This window comes from Sus scrofa, chromosome 13 (genome assembly GCF_054392235.1).
Source record: "Sus scrofa isolate SSC_HxYL_T2T_F1_AM1 chromosome 13, Sscrofa_HxYL_maternal_Yorkshire_Landrace_v2.0, whole genome shotgun sequence".
Lineage (NCBI taxonomy): Eukaryota > Metazoa > Chordata > Mammalia > Artiodactyla > Suidae > Sus > Sus scrofa.
The window spans coordinates 17,886,291-17,904,434 of record NC_139395.1 but is presented as its reverse complement, the minus strand read 5'-3'; the positions used below and the strand labels follow the sequence as shown (position 1 = coordinate 17,904,434).

Here is an 18,144-nt window from a genome sequence, read left to right as displayed (position 1 = left end):
TAGAGATAGTGTCTCCCCTTGGCACCAACATCAGGGATGTTTACACTCCACTGTAATAATAACAATGTTTCTCTCAGGAGCAAAGGACCCGCATGCCTACTGCCCCATATAAAAGATTCAGGTTAACTGAGTTCAGTTTTCCTTACTTGTAATGCAACCCTCTCTGCCTGTGCAGGTGTCACCTGGCCCTCTTGGAGGTTCAGGAAAACTGACGTAAGAAAATTCTGATGCTCTAGCTACTGCTATTGCTGTGAGAAATGAAATCCTTTGTCTCTGACCCAGGAGACTTATGTTTTCACCCAGCATCCACGAAATGTGATAGGCTAACTTGTTAGCATACAATTCAGATAACGTCTCAGATATTGCTGAGTTCTTGACACATTCTCCTGCATCCTCTAAACCGCATCTCATCTCCCCTTGCCTTTTTAAGGACTTTGCTCCTGCAAGCATCTGCTCTCTCTTTTGTATGGTCAATTTCCTCATTCGACTCTATCACTCATTTCTCCTTTTATTGGACTTAGCAGAACTCAACCAGTTGACCGCTTTCTTTCCTGAAATACATTCCCTCTTGATTACTGTTTTGTTTTGTTTTGTTTTGTTTTTTCCTTACTCAATCTCTTTTACTGGCTCTCCTTACTATACTGAGGTTACAAGATCTTTGCCCTTTATTCTGCTAGTAGGTATATTATGTTAATTGATTTTCAGATGTTAAACTAACCTTGCATTCCTGAAGTAAATCTAACTTTGTCATGATATAGATTTTTTTTGAGTTCCCATTGTGGCTCAGCAGGTTAAGAACCCGACTAGCATCCATTAGGATGCAGGTTCAATCCCTGGCCTCACTCAGTGGGTTAAGGATCCTGTGATCCTGTGGTGTAGGTCAAGATAAAACTCAGATCTGGCATTGCTGTGGCTGTGGTGTAGGCTTGCAGCTATGGCTCCAATTCAATCCCTGGCCTGGGAACCTCCATATGCCTCAGATGCCGTCCTAAAAAGACAAAAAATTTTTTTCGTTTAACGTTGAACTTGATTTGATATTTTGTTAAGGATTTTTGCACCTTTGTTCATGAGGGATTCGTCTGTGGTTTTCTTTCTGGCTGTGGTATGAGGGTAATATAAGTCTCATAAAATAAGTTGGGAAGTGTTTTCTTCTTTGTCTTATGAAAAAGTTTATTGGAGTTCCCGCCGTGGCGCAGTGGTTAACAAATCCGACCAGGAACCATGATGTTGCGGGTTCCGTCCCTGCCCTTGCTCAGTGGTTAACGATCTGGCATTGCCGTGAGCTGTGGTGTAGGTTGCAGACGTGGCTGGGAGCCCCCGTTGCTGTGGCTCTGGCGTGGGTGGGTGGCTACAGCTCTGATTGGCCCCCTAGCCTGGGAACCTCCATATACCGTGGGAGCGCCCCAAGAAATAGCAAAAAGACAAAAAAAAAAAAGAAAGAAAGAAAACGTTTATGAATAATTGGTATTATTTCTTCTTTAAATCTTTGATAGAATTCAACAGTGAAGTCATTTGGGCCAGGGATTCTGTTTGTGAGATTTTAAACTTACTAATTCAATATCTTTACTTATTGTAGGTTGAGTCAAATATTTTATTTTGTCCTAAGTAAGTTTTTCTTTCTTTTTTTTTTTTTTTCTTTTTTAGGCCTTGCCTATGGCATGCAGAAGTTCCTAGGCCAGGGACTTAACCCATGCCACAGCAGTAACCAGAGCCATATTAGTGACAATGGCAGATCCCTAACCCACTGAGCCAACAGGGAACTCCTTGAATAGGTTTTGATTGTTCGTATACTTCCAGAAATTTGTTCATTTCATCCAAATTGTTTAATTTGTTTGCATTAAGCTGTTGATAATGTTTCTTTATAACCCTTTTAATATCTGTAGGGTTGGAAACAATATCCTTTTTTCCTTCCTAGTTTCGATAATCAGTGCCTTTTCTCTTGTTTTCTTAGTAGTCTAGTTAAGGGGTTGTCAATGCTGTGGATCTTTTCAAAGAACAAACTTAGATTTTTTTTCTCTCTTTTTTTTGCTATTACATTTATCATTTCATTCCTTCTGCTTGCTTTAGGTTTAATTTGCTCTTTGTTTTCTAGTTTCTTTAGGTGGAAGCTTAGGTTTTTGATTTAAGACCTTTTCCATTTTCTGACACAGGCATATAAAGTTTTACATTTCTCACTAAGCACTGCTTTATATATATATCCCATAAATTCAATATGTTATAGTTTTGCTTTCATTTAGTCCAACATATTAATTTCCCTTGTGATTTCTTCTTTGATTCATGGGTTATCTAGAAGTATGTTGCTTAATTTTGAAATATGTGGTGTTTTCCTCACATTTATTTGTTATTGATCTCTAATTTAATTCCATTGTGATCAGAAGACATACTTTGGGAGTTCCTGTTGTGGCTTGGTGGGTTAAGAAGCCAACCAGTATCCATGAAGATGTGGGTTTGATCCCTGGCTTCACTCAGTGGGTTAAGGATCCAGCATTACCACAAGCTGTGGCATAGGTGACAGCAGCTCAGATCTGGCATTGCTGTGACCATGGCATAGGGCTGCAGCTGCAGCTCTGAGCTTCCATATGCCACAGGTGTGGCCCTAGAAAGAAAAAAATTTAGAAAATGACATACTTTGTATAATTTCAATAGTCTGTATTTTATTGGGACTTATTTTGGAGTACAACATACGGTCTATCCTAGAAAATGTTCCATGTGCATGTGAAAGGAAATTACTGTGTTGCAGTTATTGAGGGGAATGTTCTATAAATATTAAAGACCAGTTTGTTGATGTGTTATTAAAGTTTTCTATAGTTATTCTAATAATTATTTAAAGCAGGGTGTCGCAATCTCTATTCTTGTCTATTTCTCCTTTCATTTCTGTTGATTTTTGCTTTTCACGCACTTTGGGGGTTGGTTCTTAATTATTATATACACATAATTATTATATAAACACATAATTATTATATATACTATGTGTTTTGACTCTATCAAAAATGTCTCTAGGAATATTTCTTCTCATAAAGCTTGTTTTGTCTGGTATTAATATAGCCATTGTAGGTCTCCTGTGGTTACTTTCTGCATGTTGTATCTTTTCAATGCCTTACTTTTGATCCTTATATCTTTGAACCTCAGGTGTGTCTCTTTCTGGTCTGTGACATAGAATTGGGTCTTGCTGTTTATTCAGTCTGATAAAACCTGCATTTTAAATAGGGCATTTAGTCCAATTACATTTAATGTACTTATCAATAGTTAGAATTTCATTTGCCATTTTGATAGCTCTTTTCTGTCTCAGGTCTTTTTATTGCAATAAAGTCATGAAATCATGAAGCGCCAACTTATTTGTAAACTACTTAATTTCTCACTAAATAAAACATGCAAAATACAGAAAAATAGGACTCATACTTTCATTATTCAAACATAACTTTATTTAATGTTACAGTATGTTTTTCTTCCAGAGTTAAAATTTTTTCTTCTAGTCAGATATTTGCTTGCTTGCTTTTTAAGAGTTTATATTATACTATGCATACAATTGTATATTTTCATCTCAGGTATTCTATAATATGCCTTCTCTGTGTATTTCAACCACAGAAGAGCAGTGACCAGCAGAGAGATAACTGAAGCAGTTAAGCAAAGACCCCCTCAGAAGAATTTCTGACTCAATGAAGTGGTTCTGAATGGCCACGTTGTTGAAAGAACTGCCCTTGTCAAAGAACTGGATAGCTCCAAGGGTTGGTCTGAAAGACAAGGTCTGAGCAGCATGTTATAATGAGTTGAGTTGGTTATACCTGGTTTTTAATTTTTATTTTGTGAAATAAAACAAAGGAAGGGAATTTTCTCCTGTATGCTTGGTAATATTCACCTGTAAAATGGCTGAACTTAGTGTCTTGGAGAAGTGCCATGAACTATTTTTCACTGTTGACTGTGTGTGTATACCTATGTAAATCTCATGTGGTATCAAGCGTATTGATTTTATGATATTCTTTGTCTGCTTGTCTATTCATTTTTGATGGTGCATTTGCAAATTTTCTACATTGTCCCATTAAATTTTGCTTTATGTGGTTAAGTGCACACAAGTTCATGAATCTTTTATGACTATATGTCTTCATGGTAGATAGTTCCTTTTGATCCCTACAAATCACCTCTATCAATCCTTTTGGCCTTAAATTCTTATGTTTGGTATTAATGTTAATAACATCAACAATTCTTGATTAGTATTTTCCTGGTATATAGTTTTATTTAATCATAATTTTTCAAACTCCTTGGTAATATGTTCTTAAACTATGTAAGTTGTAAACAAGGGATATAGTTTTTTTTAATCCAGCCTGAATATTTTTGTTGTTGGCTTAAACCGTGTATACTTATTGTGATTAATAATATACTTGGGGCGTTCCTGTTGTGGCTCAGAGGTAATGAACCCAACTAGTATCCACAAGGATACTTGCCTTGCTCAGCGTGTTAAGGATCTGGCATTGCCTTGAGCTGTAGTGAGGCTCAGATCCTGTATTGCCGTGGCTGTGGTGCAGACTGGTAGCTGCAGCTCTGATTTGACTCCTAGCCCGGGAAACTCCATATGCTACAGGTGTGGCCCTAAAAAAAAAAAAATGTGTATATATACACACACACACACGCACACACACACTTGGACCCTTTCTATAATCTTTTTTAAAAAATTATTTATTTATTTATTTTTTAATAGTTATTTCCCCAATATTCTTTTTATAATCTTATTTGAGTTGCCTATTTATCATACTTTAATTTGCTAAATTAAACCTAAACTATGTATATTTATTGCAATTAATAATATTTGGGAATTCCCATTGTGACTCAGTGGGTTAAGAACCCAACTAGTATCCATGATGATGTGGGTTCAATCCCTGGCCTTGCTCAGTGGGTTAAGGACCCAGGGTTGCCACAAACTGCCACATAGGTTGCAGATGCAGCTCGAATCTGGCATTGCTGTGGTATGCTGCAGGCTGGGCAATGCAGCTCGTTTGACCCCTGTCCATATGCTGCGGGTGTGGTCCTAAAAGGAAAAAAATAATATTTGGACTTCTTTCTACAATCTTACTTGAGTTTCCTATTTATCATACTTTTAGTTTGCTTTTCTTTTTCTTCTTCCTTGCCTGCTAATCTGGTGACTAACTTCTCTAGGTCATTTTTATTCTCTCTCTATAGGTTTGGGAGTTACACAAGTTATTTCTCTTATTTTGGTGAATATACTCCTTCACTCAATATGTATATCACTATTAGACTCTGTCATCTTCAAAGCTGTCATAATCTTTTAAGTAGCCTTCATATGTTTGGTATAATTCCCTAGTTGCAGCTCCCACTTCTCTGATAAAATCGAGAACTCAAATTCTCTGCTTCCCTTGCAGCTAGGATGCAGACCTATGACACTGGCTCTGCAAACCAGAAGCAGCAGTGGAAATGTGTGGATGTGAGGATACAAGCCCTGCATGTGCCTTTCACTGTCCAGGTACAGGTAGAGGCCAACACCTAGTGGCTGCAAGATCAAGTTTCTGACACAGAACTGGCATTGATGCTGATGGCAGGAGCAGATGAAGTAAAGTTGAGCTCTTGGCATTTGGTACTTGATAGGAGCAGCAGCAGTTTCTTTACCATGCCAGTTCTGTTATATGGTTTAGAGCACTTTTTCTAGAAGCTCAGCCCAAGCTTCCCCCCCCCCCCCCAACCAGCTCTCCCATGTTGTTTGCAACAAAGAATTTTAACCAATGTAATAGCTTGTCAAAGTCTAAAATTTTGGAAGATTTCACTTTGGAATAAAAAGAATTGTCTTTAATCCTTCTACCATCATCTACCACATTTTTAAGGGCTAATATTTTAATTTCACTTGGTTTTAAAATTCCAAAATATTGGCACTTAAAAAAAATACAACTGATTTAGAGTAACCAAGATAGTTGCCAATTTTCCAATGTCTTCAGTAATCTGTTGTTATTGCTATTGATAATTCTGCCGACAGGATGACTCTCTTTCCTTTTAAGATGCTTTGACTTTTCTCAGTGGTAACTTTTTAACATTTTCTTACTGTGTTTGGTATCTTCTAACTTCACTACTATGTACAGGTCTCAACTTAAAAAAAAAAAAAATGTATGCTGCTTGTGGGAATTCCCTGGTGACTCAGTGGGTTAATGATCTGGTGTTGTCACTGCTGTGATGACGGTTTGATCCCTGGCCTGGGAACTTCCACATGATGTGGATACGGCCAAAAACTTTTTTAAAAGTTTATTCTGCTTGAGACTTAGCATCTTTCTTTGATCTGATAACTTGTTTTTCTTCAAGTCTGACAAATTCTCACACATCATCTCTATGGAGACTGCTCCTCCTTCATACTCTATTTTCTCCCCTCCAGAAACTCTTCTAGATGTACATAAGCTCTTCCGATTCTATCCTCCAGGTCTCTGAACATGTCTTTGCTGCTTTGGCAGTTTATCATCTCATTTCCCATGTATTTCAGGCTCTTCATAAAAATCATTTTATAGTAGTTCATGACTCAGTGGTTAAGGAACCCGACTAGTATCCACAACGACTCGGGTTTGATCCCTGGTCTTGCTCAGTGGGTTAAGGATCTGGAGTTGCCAAAAGCTGTGGTATAGATCAGATGTGGCTTGGATCCAGCATTCCTGTGTCTGTGGCATAAAAAGACCAAAAAAAAAAAAATTAAAAAATCACTTTATAGTATAAGGATTATCTGGCTCAAAAGTCATCAGTAGTTGTCTTTTTCTTACCACATTAGCTATGCTTTTGGCTTTCCAGGCCGTACTATGGATTAGTTGAGTAACTATGGGCACACTCCACCTTTGGGCCCCAGTTTCCTAACCTAAATATGTTACAGAAAGACTTAATTGCTATAAAGCATATAAGGTGCTGGCAAATGCTCCTACCACATTGCAGCATGTTAAGTAAACTTGGGCGTGGCTGCCCAGCTTGCAGCAGCTGGTGGTCACATCTATATAACATCTTTCCTCCTATTCTTATTTATTGATTTATTTTTTGGGCCATGCCCATGGCATGTGGAAGTTCCCAGGCCAAGAACTGAACTCTGTCACACAGCAGCCACAGTGGCTGTAACAACACTGCATCCCCAACCTGCTGGGCCACCAGAGAATTCCTCCTCCCACCATTTTAGACATGGATTCTGAATGGAACCCATCATCCAATTTGAAACCTTGTTTCCTTAGTGTTAGAGGGTGGCTGAGGCATGGATGCATAAGTCTAGTCTAACCAATGAGTCATTCCTTGAGACCTTTAAAATTTGTGGTTTCCTTTATGATTGCAGATTACTTAAAATGTGAGCAGAGCTCCTGGTTATAGAAAGGGAGAATGAAAGTGACATTGAGAAAAGGATAGGGTGATAAGGGTGGGAGAGAGCGATCACTGATACCATTTAAGTTCCTGGCCTCGTTGGCTTTGATAATATTGGACTTTTCGATACTATAGATTCCTTTACTATTGGAATATTTTGGAAAATAAGCCAGAATAACCAAATAATAAAGATTTAAAAAACAGTATCAGAATTTGAGCATGAAACTATTTTATTTTATTGCTCAAGTACATAGATTTTTTATTTATTTTCCAGAATGACTGTTACTCTCTCCAGTTAAGGAGATGTAGTTGTTGTAATAATAACATTAAAGCTGAATGGTTCTGTAGAGTTCCCATGGCCTTTCATATCATCATCGTATTTGGTTGTGTGAGATGAGGAGGTCAGGGAATGTTATACTTAGTTTTTACAAATGGTGAAATTAAGACACAAATTAAATGGTGTTCAGGGTAGAAGAGGGTGAGAATTAAGCTGGACATTAAGCATCGTCTATTAGGAGAGCTTGGAGTCTTCTATTTGCAGGGTTGTCAGGGATGGTGCCTTGTAGAATATTTTCATTAATTCTTATTAATTAGAAAATTTTAGGTGTTCCCTTCGTGGCGCAGTGGTTAACAAATCTGACTTGGAACCATGAGGTTGTGGGTTTCATCCCTGGCCTCGATCAGTGGGTTAAGGATTCGGCATTGCCTTGAGCTGTGGTATAGGTTGCAGACTTGGCTTGGATCTGGAGTTGCTGTGGCTGTGGCGTAGGCTGGTGGCTACAGGTCTGATTGGACCCCTAGCCTGGGAACCTCCATATGCCACGGGAAGAGGCCCTAGAAAAGGCAAAAAGACCAAAAAAAAAAAAAAAAGGAAAGAAAGAAGGAAAGAAAATTTTAGGGAGCTCCCAAGGTGGTGCAACAGGATCAGAAATGTGTTGGGAGCACTGGGTAGTGGGTTCGATCCTCAGCTCAGCACAGTGGGTTAAGAATCAGGTGTTGCTGCAAATTTGGTTTAGGTTGACACTGCAACTCAGATCAGATCTCTGGCCTGGGGGGTGGGGGGCAGGAGCTCCATATGTTGCAGGGTGGCCAAAAATGAGGGAAAAAAAAAGAAAGAAAATTTTAGAAGAGCCCTAAAAAGTTCCAGTAGCTCAATCCTAAAACTTACTAAAATGTATACTTAGTACACAATTTATGTTTATACTCTCAAATGCCTTTATTTTCCTAAAAGTGAATCTTTGCTTTCTTATCAAGTTCCTGTTGTGTTTAATTTAAATTCTAGGACTTTGGCACAGCAGGTTAAGGATCCTGCATTGTCAGTGCTGTGGCTTGGTTCACTGGGTTCGATCTCTGGCCTAGGAACTTCTGGAAGGCTGCAGGTATGGTAACAAACAAACAAACAAAAAACAAAACAAACAACCAAAAATACCCTAGACCTTTAACTTAGAGGCTCGATTATTGGAGGTGGGTCATGGGGAGATGGGGATGTATTAAATCTCTGCTAGACAACCACAGCTCTTAACAGGCTCATGTACAAATGAGGGTAAATTCTTACACTCCTTGATTGTACTAGGCATAGCATATGGGTAATTGTTTATAAAAGTGACTTGCGATCAAAATGTACCCTACTTTTTTTTTTTTTTTTTAGGGCTGCACCCATGGCAGTTCCCAGGTTAGGGGTTGAAATGGAGTTATAGCTGCCAGCCTAAGCCACAGCCACAGAAACGCAGGATCTGAGCTGCATCTGTGACCTACACCACAGCACGTGGCAATGCCAGATCTTTAACCCCCTGATCGAGGCCAAGGATTGAACCTGCATCCTCATGGATACTAGTTGGGTTCATTGCCCCTGCGCTACCACGGGAACTCCAAAAAAAGCGCACCCTAGTAATATTATCATAACACCTTTGTTTTGGAGAACTCAAGTGCTTTCACAGTATTATTTCTTTCATCCTCCCTGATAGCAGGGATACCATTTGCTGGGTGGCAGACAGTATCCCTATTTTACCTTCAGGAGTTGATGAAGTAAAGGAGAGAGGGGTACTGAGGATGCAAAGCCAAGAGCAGCTTGGCTTCCTTTTAAAGCTTCATCATGAGTGTTACCTCGCGATTGTGAAAATCCCTCCATTTTAAGTAGAAAATATAATTTATGTTGAGGACTGTCGTTGAAGATAAGAAATTGTTTTTGTAGAGTCAAGGCTTTGGTGTGTCAAAGAATATTGGAAGGAGCATGCTATTAGTTAATCAGCAGTGTGTTTTTCATTTTGCACTCTGATATTTTCATTTTTTTATGGGGCTAAAAGAAGCTGTTGTAAGTGCCACACAAGACACTGACAGTCCTGGCATAGGTCCCCTTTTCTCTGGACTGCCATTAGACCCGAATCAATTTTCTAAATAAAGTCTATCCCAAGAGATACAATTGATGCAGGGAAGGGGACTTTTAAAAACCAAGCCTGACGTCACACATTTGTGTCTAACCATTTCTACCTTTTATTAACCAACGGCTGGAGTCGCCCGGGACAGACACAGGGGCACAGCCGTCTTCTCCCACACAAGCCTGGAATGGTAACAGTGTGCGGCTGCCTAAGAAAGAAAAGCCGTTTCAAAGCTGTAGGGTGGCGTGGGGGCGTGTGTAGCAGGGTGAGGGAGTCACTCTCCTCCTCCATCCAAGGATGCTATTTATTGGAAATCCAGCACATCTTTTTTTTTTTTTTTTTAATTGATTTCTCCCGAGTGGGAGGCAAAACCCTTCAGATGCGAAAGAAGAAAGCGGGGTGTGTGTGGGGGGGAATGCAAGCCTGGCAGGAGGGGTTGGAGAAAACCATCGCCTAGCTTCCGATTGGAACTGCTGAAAGAGAAAGGCGTCCACACCACTTTGGCTGCAAAGACGCCGCCTTTCCGCCCAGCATGCCAGCATCGACCCCCTCCCCCACAGTTGCTGCCCCGGGGAGGGCAGCCACCCCCAGGCAGCCCCTCTAGCCCTGCGGCACCTCTTTAACCTCCCCAAGTCCGGAGGGACGCGTGCCAGAAAGGAAGAGGGGAACTCTTTCCTTCGAGGAGCAAGACCGGGCCAGCTCATGTTCCACCTCCCACCTTCCTCCAGCCCTGCTTCCCCCAACCTCCGGGCAGGGCTGCAGCCTCCCGGTGACCACCCCTCACCCCACTCCCTTGGCTCCAGCATCCTGCTGAAGACCAGGGGCGCATCCCCACTCTCCCTCCACGTGCGAGTCGGGTTTGCCCCCCTCCCCTCACGGGTCCTAGGGAGGCAGCAGCCGCCAGGTGCCCACCTCTCTTGCCCTTTTCGGCCCCTCACCCAGTGCCTTGCAGCTTTCTTCGGCTTTGGGGAGCGTCCGCACGCTCCCTCCACATGCGAGCCCGAGGCCGCTACCCCACTTTCCTGGATCCCCACTTGCAGCCTGGGCTCCGCCCACCGGGTCTCGGGCGCGCGCCCGGAGCACCTGGCTGCCCCTCCCCCGGCTCCGCTCCCCCGCTCGCCCCCGCCCCGCGCGCCCGGCTCCGCGCCCACCCTCGCCGCTTCCTCCCCCGCCCACCCCTCCGGGGGGCGGGGCGAGTGAGCGCAGCGGCGTGACCAATGGGCGCTCGGCTTACTCTGGCCTCTCCCCCGCGCGGCCGCCAATCGCGGCGGGCGGTGGTGGTAATATTGTGGAGTGGAGTTTGGATGCCGCGGCTGCCGCGGGCTGGAACGGCGCGCCGGCGGGGGCTGCCTGGTTGTCTCGGGAAGGGGGCGTGAGGCGGCGGTGGCGGCAGCTGGGGAGGCGGCGGAGAAAGAGAGGAAGAAAGGAGGAGGAGGGCGAGGAGTCTTTGAGGAGGAGGCGGGACCCGCCGGCTCCTCACCTCTTGGCGGCAGGGAGGCGGGGAGGCGGCGCCGCCCCCTGCCCGCGGACTCCTCGGCGCACAGCCGCCGACCGCCGGCCCCGGGCGCGGGCGAGGCTCCTGGGGCGGGAGCGGTGGTCGGGCGGCGGCGACCGCCATGGCGTTCCTCAAACTCCGTGACCAGGTAGGCGAGAGGCGGCGGGCGGAACGCGCCGGCCCGGGGGTAGGAGACGGGGAGGGAGGGCGAGCGGTGTGGGCCGAGGGCGCCCGCCCGGCAGGGCGGTGCGGGGAAGGTGGGGGCGCCCCGAGGGTCGTGGCGGCCGGCCTGTCAGCATAGCCCGGCCGGGGAGCCCACGTGCCGCCTCCGGCAGCCGCCGCCAGAGGGGCGGGTCCGCGCCCGCGCCGGGCGTCCTCGTCCGGGTCCGCGCCTCCCCTCCTCCAGGTGAGGCTCGGGCCTAACAGGTGGCTCCCCGCGGCCGGGCGGGGCGCTGCCGCGGCAGTGACCGAGGGTCACGACCTTGCTTGCTTCTTGGCGTCGCCAGGTGGTTGGAGGCCCTCTCTCCAGGCAGTTGATTTTGCTCAGGAACTAGTTATTCTTTGTGCAAGTTCCCAGACTTGTTTTCTTTTGACATCTTGTGCACCATCTTGGCTACTTTTCTAGACTTAGGAAGAGCTGAATACCGGAATACCTGAAGGGCCGGAAAGAGTCATGATTCTCTTGGATTGAGGAAATACTTTGTGTCTAGGAGAGAAATCGCAGCTATATCAAAATGGTTTATACACTGTACATATGGAAGGCTAGGTAACAAGGCCTTTCAGGCGATGCAGAGGTTTCAGACATTTGTATTTCTCCTTGAGGAAAAGGGAAATTAACGTGTGAAATAGTCCAAGTCGCAGTAGACTTCTTAGTGCCGAAAATTTATTTTTGCCATTTGTTTTTCTGAACAGAATGTATTCAACAGATTTGAAGGGACGGTAATTCGTATGCATTGGGAAATTATCCCAAAAGTGAACTCTCCTTTTGAAAAACAATGGGGGAAAACGTGAGATGTATTTTTCAATATTGCCTCTTAGTGAATATTGTACCTTAAATTTTTTTTTTTTTTTTGGTCTTTTTGCCATTTCTTGGGCCGCTCCCACGGCATATGGAGGTTCCCAGGCTAGGGGTCAAATCCGAGCTGTAGCCGCTGGCCTACGCCAGAGCCACAGCAATGCTGCATCCGAGCCGCGTTTGCAGCCTACACCAGAGCTCACTGCAATGCCGGATCCTTAACCCACTGAGCAAGGCCAGGGATCCAACCCGCAACCTCATGGTTCCTAGTCGGATTCGTTAACCATGAGCCACGACGGGAACTCCTGTACCTTAAATTCTGTATTTCGCAATGTCATTTCATAAGACGACTTTTCTGTTGAGGCTGATGGATGAGTTTGTATATCATTTGGTATCAGGAAGATTTTAGCTGGTGTTAACATGGTCAGGACGTGATACTTTGCAAAACTCTATTTAGTCACGTTTAAACATTGTATTTCAAATTATAGAATTGCATTGTCTAATGTGATAGCCACTAGCGGCATGTGGCAACTTAGATTTAACCTTCATTTAAAATAAAATAAATTTAATTCTTCATTCCTGCCAGTCACATCTCAAGTGCTCTGTAACCCTGTGTGGCTCTTAACCATAGTATTGGACAGCATAGATATGGAACATCTTATCGCCATAAACTTCTGTGGGGCAGCACTGTTAAAGAGTAACAGATAAAACGTAAACCAATTCCTGCTAATTCCTTTACAGTTTACTCACATTATACTCTTAATGGTTTGAAACTCAAGATCTGGGTTCTTCATTAGCTTTTACCAATCTAATGGCACTTTGTGCTTCTATAGCTTATAGTTGAGGTGAGGATTTTTGTTTTGTCTTGTACTTTTTTTTTTTTGGTCTTTTTGCCTTTTCCAGGGCTGCTTCCCGCGGTGTATGGAGGTTCCCAGGCTAGGGGTCCAATCAGAGCTGTAGCCGCCGACCTACATCAGAGCTACGGCAGTGCAGGATCCGAGCCGCGTCTGCAGCCTACACCACAGCTCATGGCAATGCCGGATCCTTAACACATTGAGCAAGGCCAGGGGTCGAATCCACAACCTCATGGTTCCTAGTCAGATTCGTTAACCACTGCGCCACGGCGGGAACTCCTGTCCTGTGCTTTTTAAGAAAGTTATTTGGATCATTGTGTGCATTAGAAAGTTGGTGAACTTTTAGGAGAGCATCCTATTTTATTCACTATCAGGTTTTTTGTTTGTTTTTGGCTTTTTAGGGCTGCACCTGCAGCACATAGAGGTTCCCAGGCTAGGGGTCAAATCAGAGCTAGAGCCGCCGGCCTATACCACAGCCACAGCAATGCTGGATGGGAGCAGTGTCTGGGACCTACCACCACAGCTTATGGCAACGCTGGATCCTTAACGCACTGAGCGAGGCCAGGGGTCAAACCTGGATACTAGTCAGATTTGTTTCCTCTGAGCCAGGGGGGGAACTCCCACTGTCAGGTTTAAACAGAAACAAGATTGTATTTTCTGTTGGACGTAAAATCCAATTGCACCTTTGCATTTGTGTATTTAGGAATTGCTATTTTGAAGCATTTGGGATGCTGCTTCATTTGTACAGTATCTCTTAATGCTCAGCAATAGTAATAACATGTAAAATGTCACATATAAACTTGAAGGTGTTTGGGCATGTTAATGAAGTGGCATGGCTGGCGGGGGAGTGCTGCCTATGTTGGTGTTTAACCTCTTAGCTGCTTAGTAATTGGCTCATTTGGGCTCTCTTGGAAGACTTCTAGGAGTGAGTTTGTTTTCACCAGGTTTAAAGGGAATAGCTCCTTTTACAAGTTGTCTTATATGTTGATATTTTATTAGCTATTAAAAGTGATGGTAAGTATGAAATGGAATGCAAATAATATTTTAACCTTTCCCATCTAGAGGACAGTCAGTTCAACTAGATGAATTATTTTATTTGGAGGAAAGGAGGATAAGCACACAATTTTAAAGCTGGCAGGTATGTGACGTAGCATTAAAGTCTTCATTTACACCTGAGATAGGAGGTAGTAGAATCTACTTTTCTATGTTATTTCTATATTCACCCCCTATTTTTCGTCCGTCTTTGTAAATACGATGTACTATGTAGAAGCTGAGCATGGTAGGGGTGGTTTTTCTTTTTGCACATAAATATTAAGGAGGTTCTGTATGATTTATTCATGAAATCAGTAAGTAAATGAAGCAGTTTGTTTTTATATCCAGTCAATGATCTGAATAAGACAACTTTCCCTCATCTTATGCCAATACCAATATGGGAGTAAGAAGTTACTACTGTACTACTTCTATCAGTAGGTAAAAGTAACTTCTAGGTGTAAGTGAAATGAAAATAACTTGTTTCCTGTTTGTAGGAGTAGAAACATGATGAACTTTTTCCTTGATTTCTCCCCCTCCCCCATTAAAGTGTTTATATAGCACAGATCTGTAACAGTTGCAGGGTTTTATTCAACAGGTGTCACTGTCAGGTTTTTTCCATTCCAGTTAGTAAAAATGTAATCATACGTTGTTATATTTAAATTTTTTTTATTTTCCAGTATTATTGAGATATTACTGATCTATAACATGTGTTTGAAGTGTAACATTTTGGTTTAATACATGTATATATTGTGAAATGCTTACCACAGTAAGGTTAGTTTACATCTCCATCCCCTTATGTGATTACCACTTGTGTGTGTGTAGATAATGTTTAAGATCTACTTTTCTATTATATGTATATAATAGAGCATTGTTAATTATAGTCACCAGGCTGTACATTAGATCTCCAGAGCTTACTCATTTTATAGCTGGAAAGGTGTACCCTTTGACAGATTGTAGGATTACATTTTAACTCATCAGCTGTGATTCATGGTATACTGTAATAAGAAAGGTAGATGGTCTTTTTTTTGAATTCGGGATAACAAATTCACAGCTGGGAAATTAAATGGCAGCTGACACTTTGCTTCAGTATCTCGGTGACAGTGGCAAATAGCAGGTATGTATGCTGTTCACCTCCCAGCTATTGTTGCTGTGCAGGTGTGCCTAGTATTTTTAGAACTCCAGTTTTTGTAGGAAGCCAGAAATCCAGATTTTTATGAGAATTTTCTGTTTGTAAATGTTGGCAAGTTGGTAGTTACCCTTGAGAAAAATTCAAAGGAAGAGCTATGGTGTAGGTCGCAGATATGGCTTGGATCTTGAGTTGCTGTGGCATAGGCTAGTAGCTGTAGCTCGGATTTGGCATAGGCTAGTAGCTGTAGCTTGGATTCGACACCTAGCCTGGGAACTTTTCATAAGTTGCAGGTGGGGCCCTAAAAAGAAAAAAAAAAGTTTTTTTTGAGATTAAAATAGCCAAAATGGTCAAAAACTTAAAAAAATTTGAGGTATAATTTACATACTATAAAATTCACTCTTTGAAAGTGTACAGTAGTTTTTAATATGTTCACAAAATTGTACAACCATTACCACTATCTAATTCTAGAACGTTTTCATCACTCTGAAAAGCCATTAGCCACTCTGTTTTCCTCTCCTCCTATCTCTGGCAGTCACTAAATCAACTTTCTATCTCTGGATTTGTCTATTTTGGATATTTCGTATAAATGGAATCATACAATATGTGGCCTCTTAATCTGACTTCTTTCACTTAGCATAAGATTTTCAAGGTTCATCCATGTAGTAGCATGAATCAGTTGTTGATCATAAACTTTTATATCATGTTTAAGAGTTTCTTTTTAAAATGTTCCTGTTTTTTTTTTGTGTTGTTTTACTGCCTCCAGTAGTGTGCATATATATAATCTGGATGTGGTTTGTTTCCATTTTCTGTGCTTGTCTTATAACTAGAGTTAAAACTTTGTTTGCAGTAGTACTAAAGGATAATAGCTTTCACATTTGGATTATTTTTGTGTAGGAGCCATCTTTGTGTTCTCTCCTGGATTAGTGGTCATTAGATAAGACATCTTGATATATTAAGGTTTTTTTTTTTTTTTTTAACACAAGTTGGTATATATCAACAAGCAGATATTATATGGATGAGTGAAAAAAATCACTGTTTTGGATAGTAAGTTCTTACTTGTCAAGTGTCCATTATTTGACTTCTCAGTAGGGGGATAAAAATAAAGATGATCCTTGGAGTTCCCATTGTGGCTTAGCAGTAACGAATCCAACTAGTATCCATGAGGAGTTGGGTTCAATCCTTGGCCTTGCTCAGTGGGCTAAGGGTCTGTGAGCTGCGGTGCAGATTGCAGACACAACTCGGATCTGGAGTTGGCTGTGGCTGTGGTGTAGGCCGGCAGCTACACCTCTGATCCTATGCCTAGCTTGGGAACTTCCATATGCCGCAGGTGTGGTCCTAGAAAGACAAGGAAAAAAAAAAAAGATCCTTGAAAAAGCTTATTTAAAAAAGGTTATCCTTGAAAAATCTTATACAGAATGTATGAAATACCTGAAAAACACTAATGCCCAGATATTGAAGTATTCTATATTGACTGTCTCTTTGCTTTGTGTTGGAAGTCATGGGGGACACAAAGGTGCAGTGGCCACCGTGTCTGCCCCTAAGAATCTTATTGGCTAGAAAACAAGTGAAGACACAGATGCACAATGTCTGAGATAAGGTCACATGAAAAAATTTATAGAAGTTGAAGAAAAGCACATGTAGCATATTATTTGGAAACATAATTAACATGTAGTTCAGAAGTAAATGTGTCCTGCGTTTGTCTTTTTTTTTTTTTTTTTTTTTAATTTGGAGACCTTTTATACAATGTAGAACATAGAGAACTCCATAAGAGGTGCAGATAACATGACTGAATTCGGAAAGGACCAGATGATCTGATTGTAGGCAAGGGAAGCCCTATGGCCAGGGAGGTACTTTAGGTTCACAGAAAGGATTTGTTGAAAGCAAACATTTGTGTAGGAAAGCAACAAGAGAGAACTTTGAAGGCAAGCCAGAAAAAGGATGGTGTATATCTATTGGGGTAGTGAGATAGACCGGATTGGTGTGTGTAGGTGGAAAGGGTGGAAAATAGATTAGTTGAATTAACTATATTATAAAGCAGTAGTGACTACATTTTGAAGTACTTGGAATACAAGGTTAAGAAGTTTGGACTTGATTGGTACGTGGTGGGAAGTCCAAGCGAGGCTTTCTTAACCTAGGGTCTGTTAAGGGCTTTAGGAGGAATGTGCTTTTATGTACTTTCCTCAACAGGGTTCATAACTTTCACTAAATCCTTTGAGGGGCCCATGGCACAGAGATTAAAGTTAAGTAATCTCTATATTATAGGTTTTAGAAGAGTAGATTATAAAAGACAAATGGGGATATCCAAGACTGGTTAGGTGGTTACTGCTGTAACTCAGCATACATAAGCCATTTTAATTTAGTACAAACTGAGTATATTAATTACTAACCAAAAGTTTCAGTGGGAATGATGGCATCTTTAAAGGCTCCTCATAGCTATGATAATGACTCAGTTATGTGTACAATTGTCTTACATTCATTTAACAATTGACAGTTTTTGTTGCATAGTCCCGCTAGGGTCAGTTAAACATGAAAATGCAATTGAACATTGATTATGGTAGTGAGAAAAGCAGATAATCCAAGTAGTTAGGTTTGGGTTGTATTAGGTTTCTCAGCATTTTATGTTATTTCCTTTTTATTTTTCTGGTCTACTGTAAAATTCATATTCAGTGAATGTACTCTACTTGGACTAGAGTAGGATGCCTCTGGAAAATACTCTGTGCCTGGAGAAAATAATTTAGGATTAAGACTTTTTGTTGTAGATAATATTTCCTGTGGACAGTTCACATCAAACCAATCACACAATAATACTTCCAATTTAAAGTAAAAACTAATGAAATGTCCAGTTACTTAAACCAATAATGTTTTATTAAAGTGTTATAGTATGTTGTACACAATGATTAACGTTCTTAAGTACTTTAGGTTTG

At 41.7% G+C, this 18,144-nt stretch overlaps 1 protein-coding gene and 2 long non-coding RNA genes across 9 annotated transcripts in view; 2 read left to right on the top strand and 1 right to left on the bottom strand.

Annotated features, from left to right (window-relative positions):
- Window positions 1-3,399: 3,399 nt before the first annotated feature.
- On the bottom strand, window positions 3,400-10,757 carry LOC146397193 (uncharacterized). Of its 2 annotated transcripts, none has more exons than XR_014823701.1 (2): window positions 10,608-10,757; window positions 3,400-6,644 (listed from the first exon to the last, which is right to left on the bottom strand). It is a non-coding gene; the product is annotated as an uncharacterized LOC146397193 (long non-coding RNA). The 2 variants fall into 2 exon arrangements; XR_014823700.1 differs by having other exon boundaries at window positions 10,634-10,757.
- Window positions 10,758-10,983: 226 nt separating this feature from the next.
- Window positions 10,984-18,144, top strand: part of ANKRD28 (ankyrin repeat domain 28) — a 216,253-nt gene continuing 209,092 nt past the window's right edge. For all 6 annotated transcript variants that reach the window (XM_021068209.2, XM_084986547.1, XM_084986540.1 and 3 more), the window contains exon 1: window positions 10,984-11,338. Coding sequence is in view for 2 of the 6 variants with exons in the window: in XM_021068207.2 (XP_020923866.1) it covers window positions 11,312-11,338 (27 nt within the window). In the remaining 4 variants the exon portion in view is untranslated. The remainder of the gene's footprint in view (window positions 11,339-18,144) is intronic.
- LOC146397192 (uncharacterized) lies at window positions 11,526-15,359 on the top strand. Its single transcript, XR_014825085.1, has 2 exons — window positions 11,526-11,759; window positions 12,306-15,359. It is a non-coding gene; the product is annotated as an uncharacterized LOC146397192 (long non-coding RNA).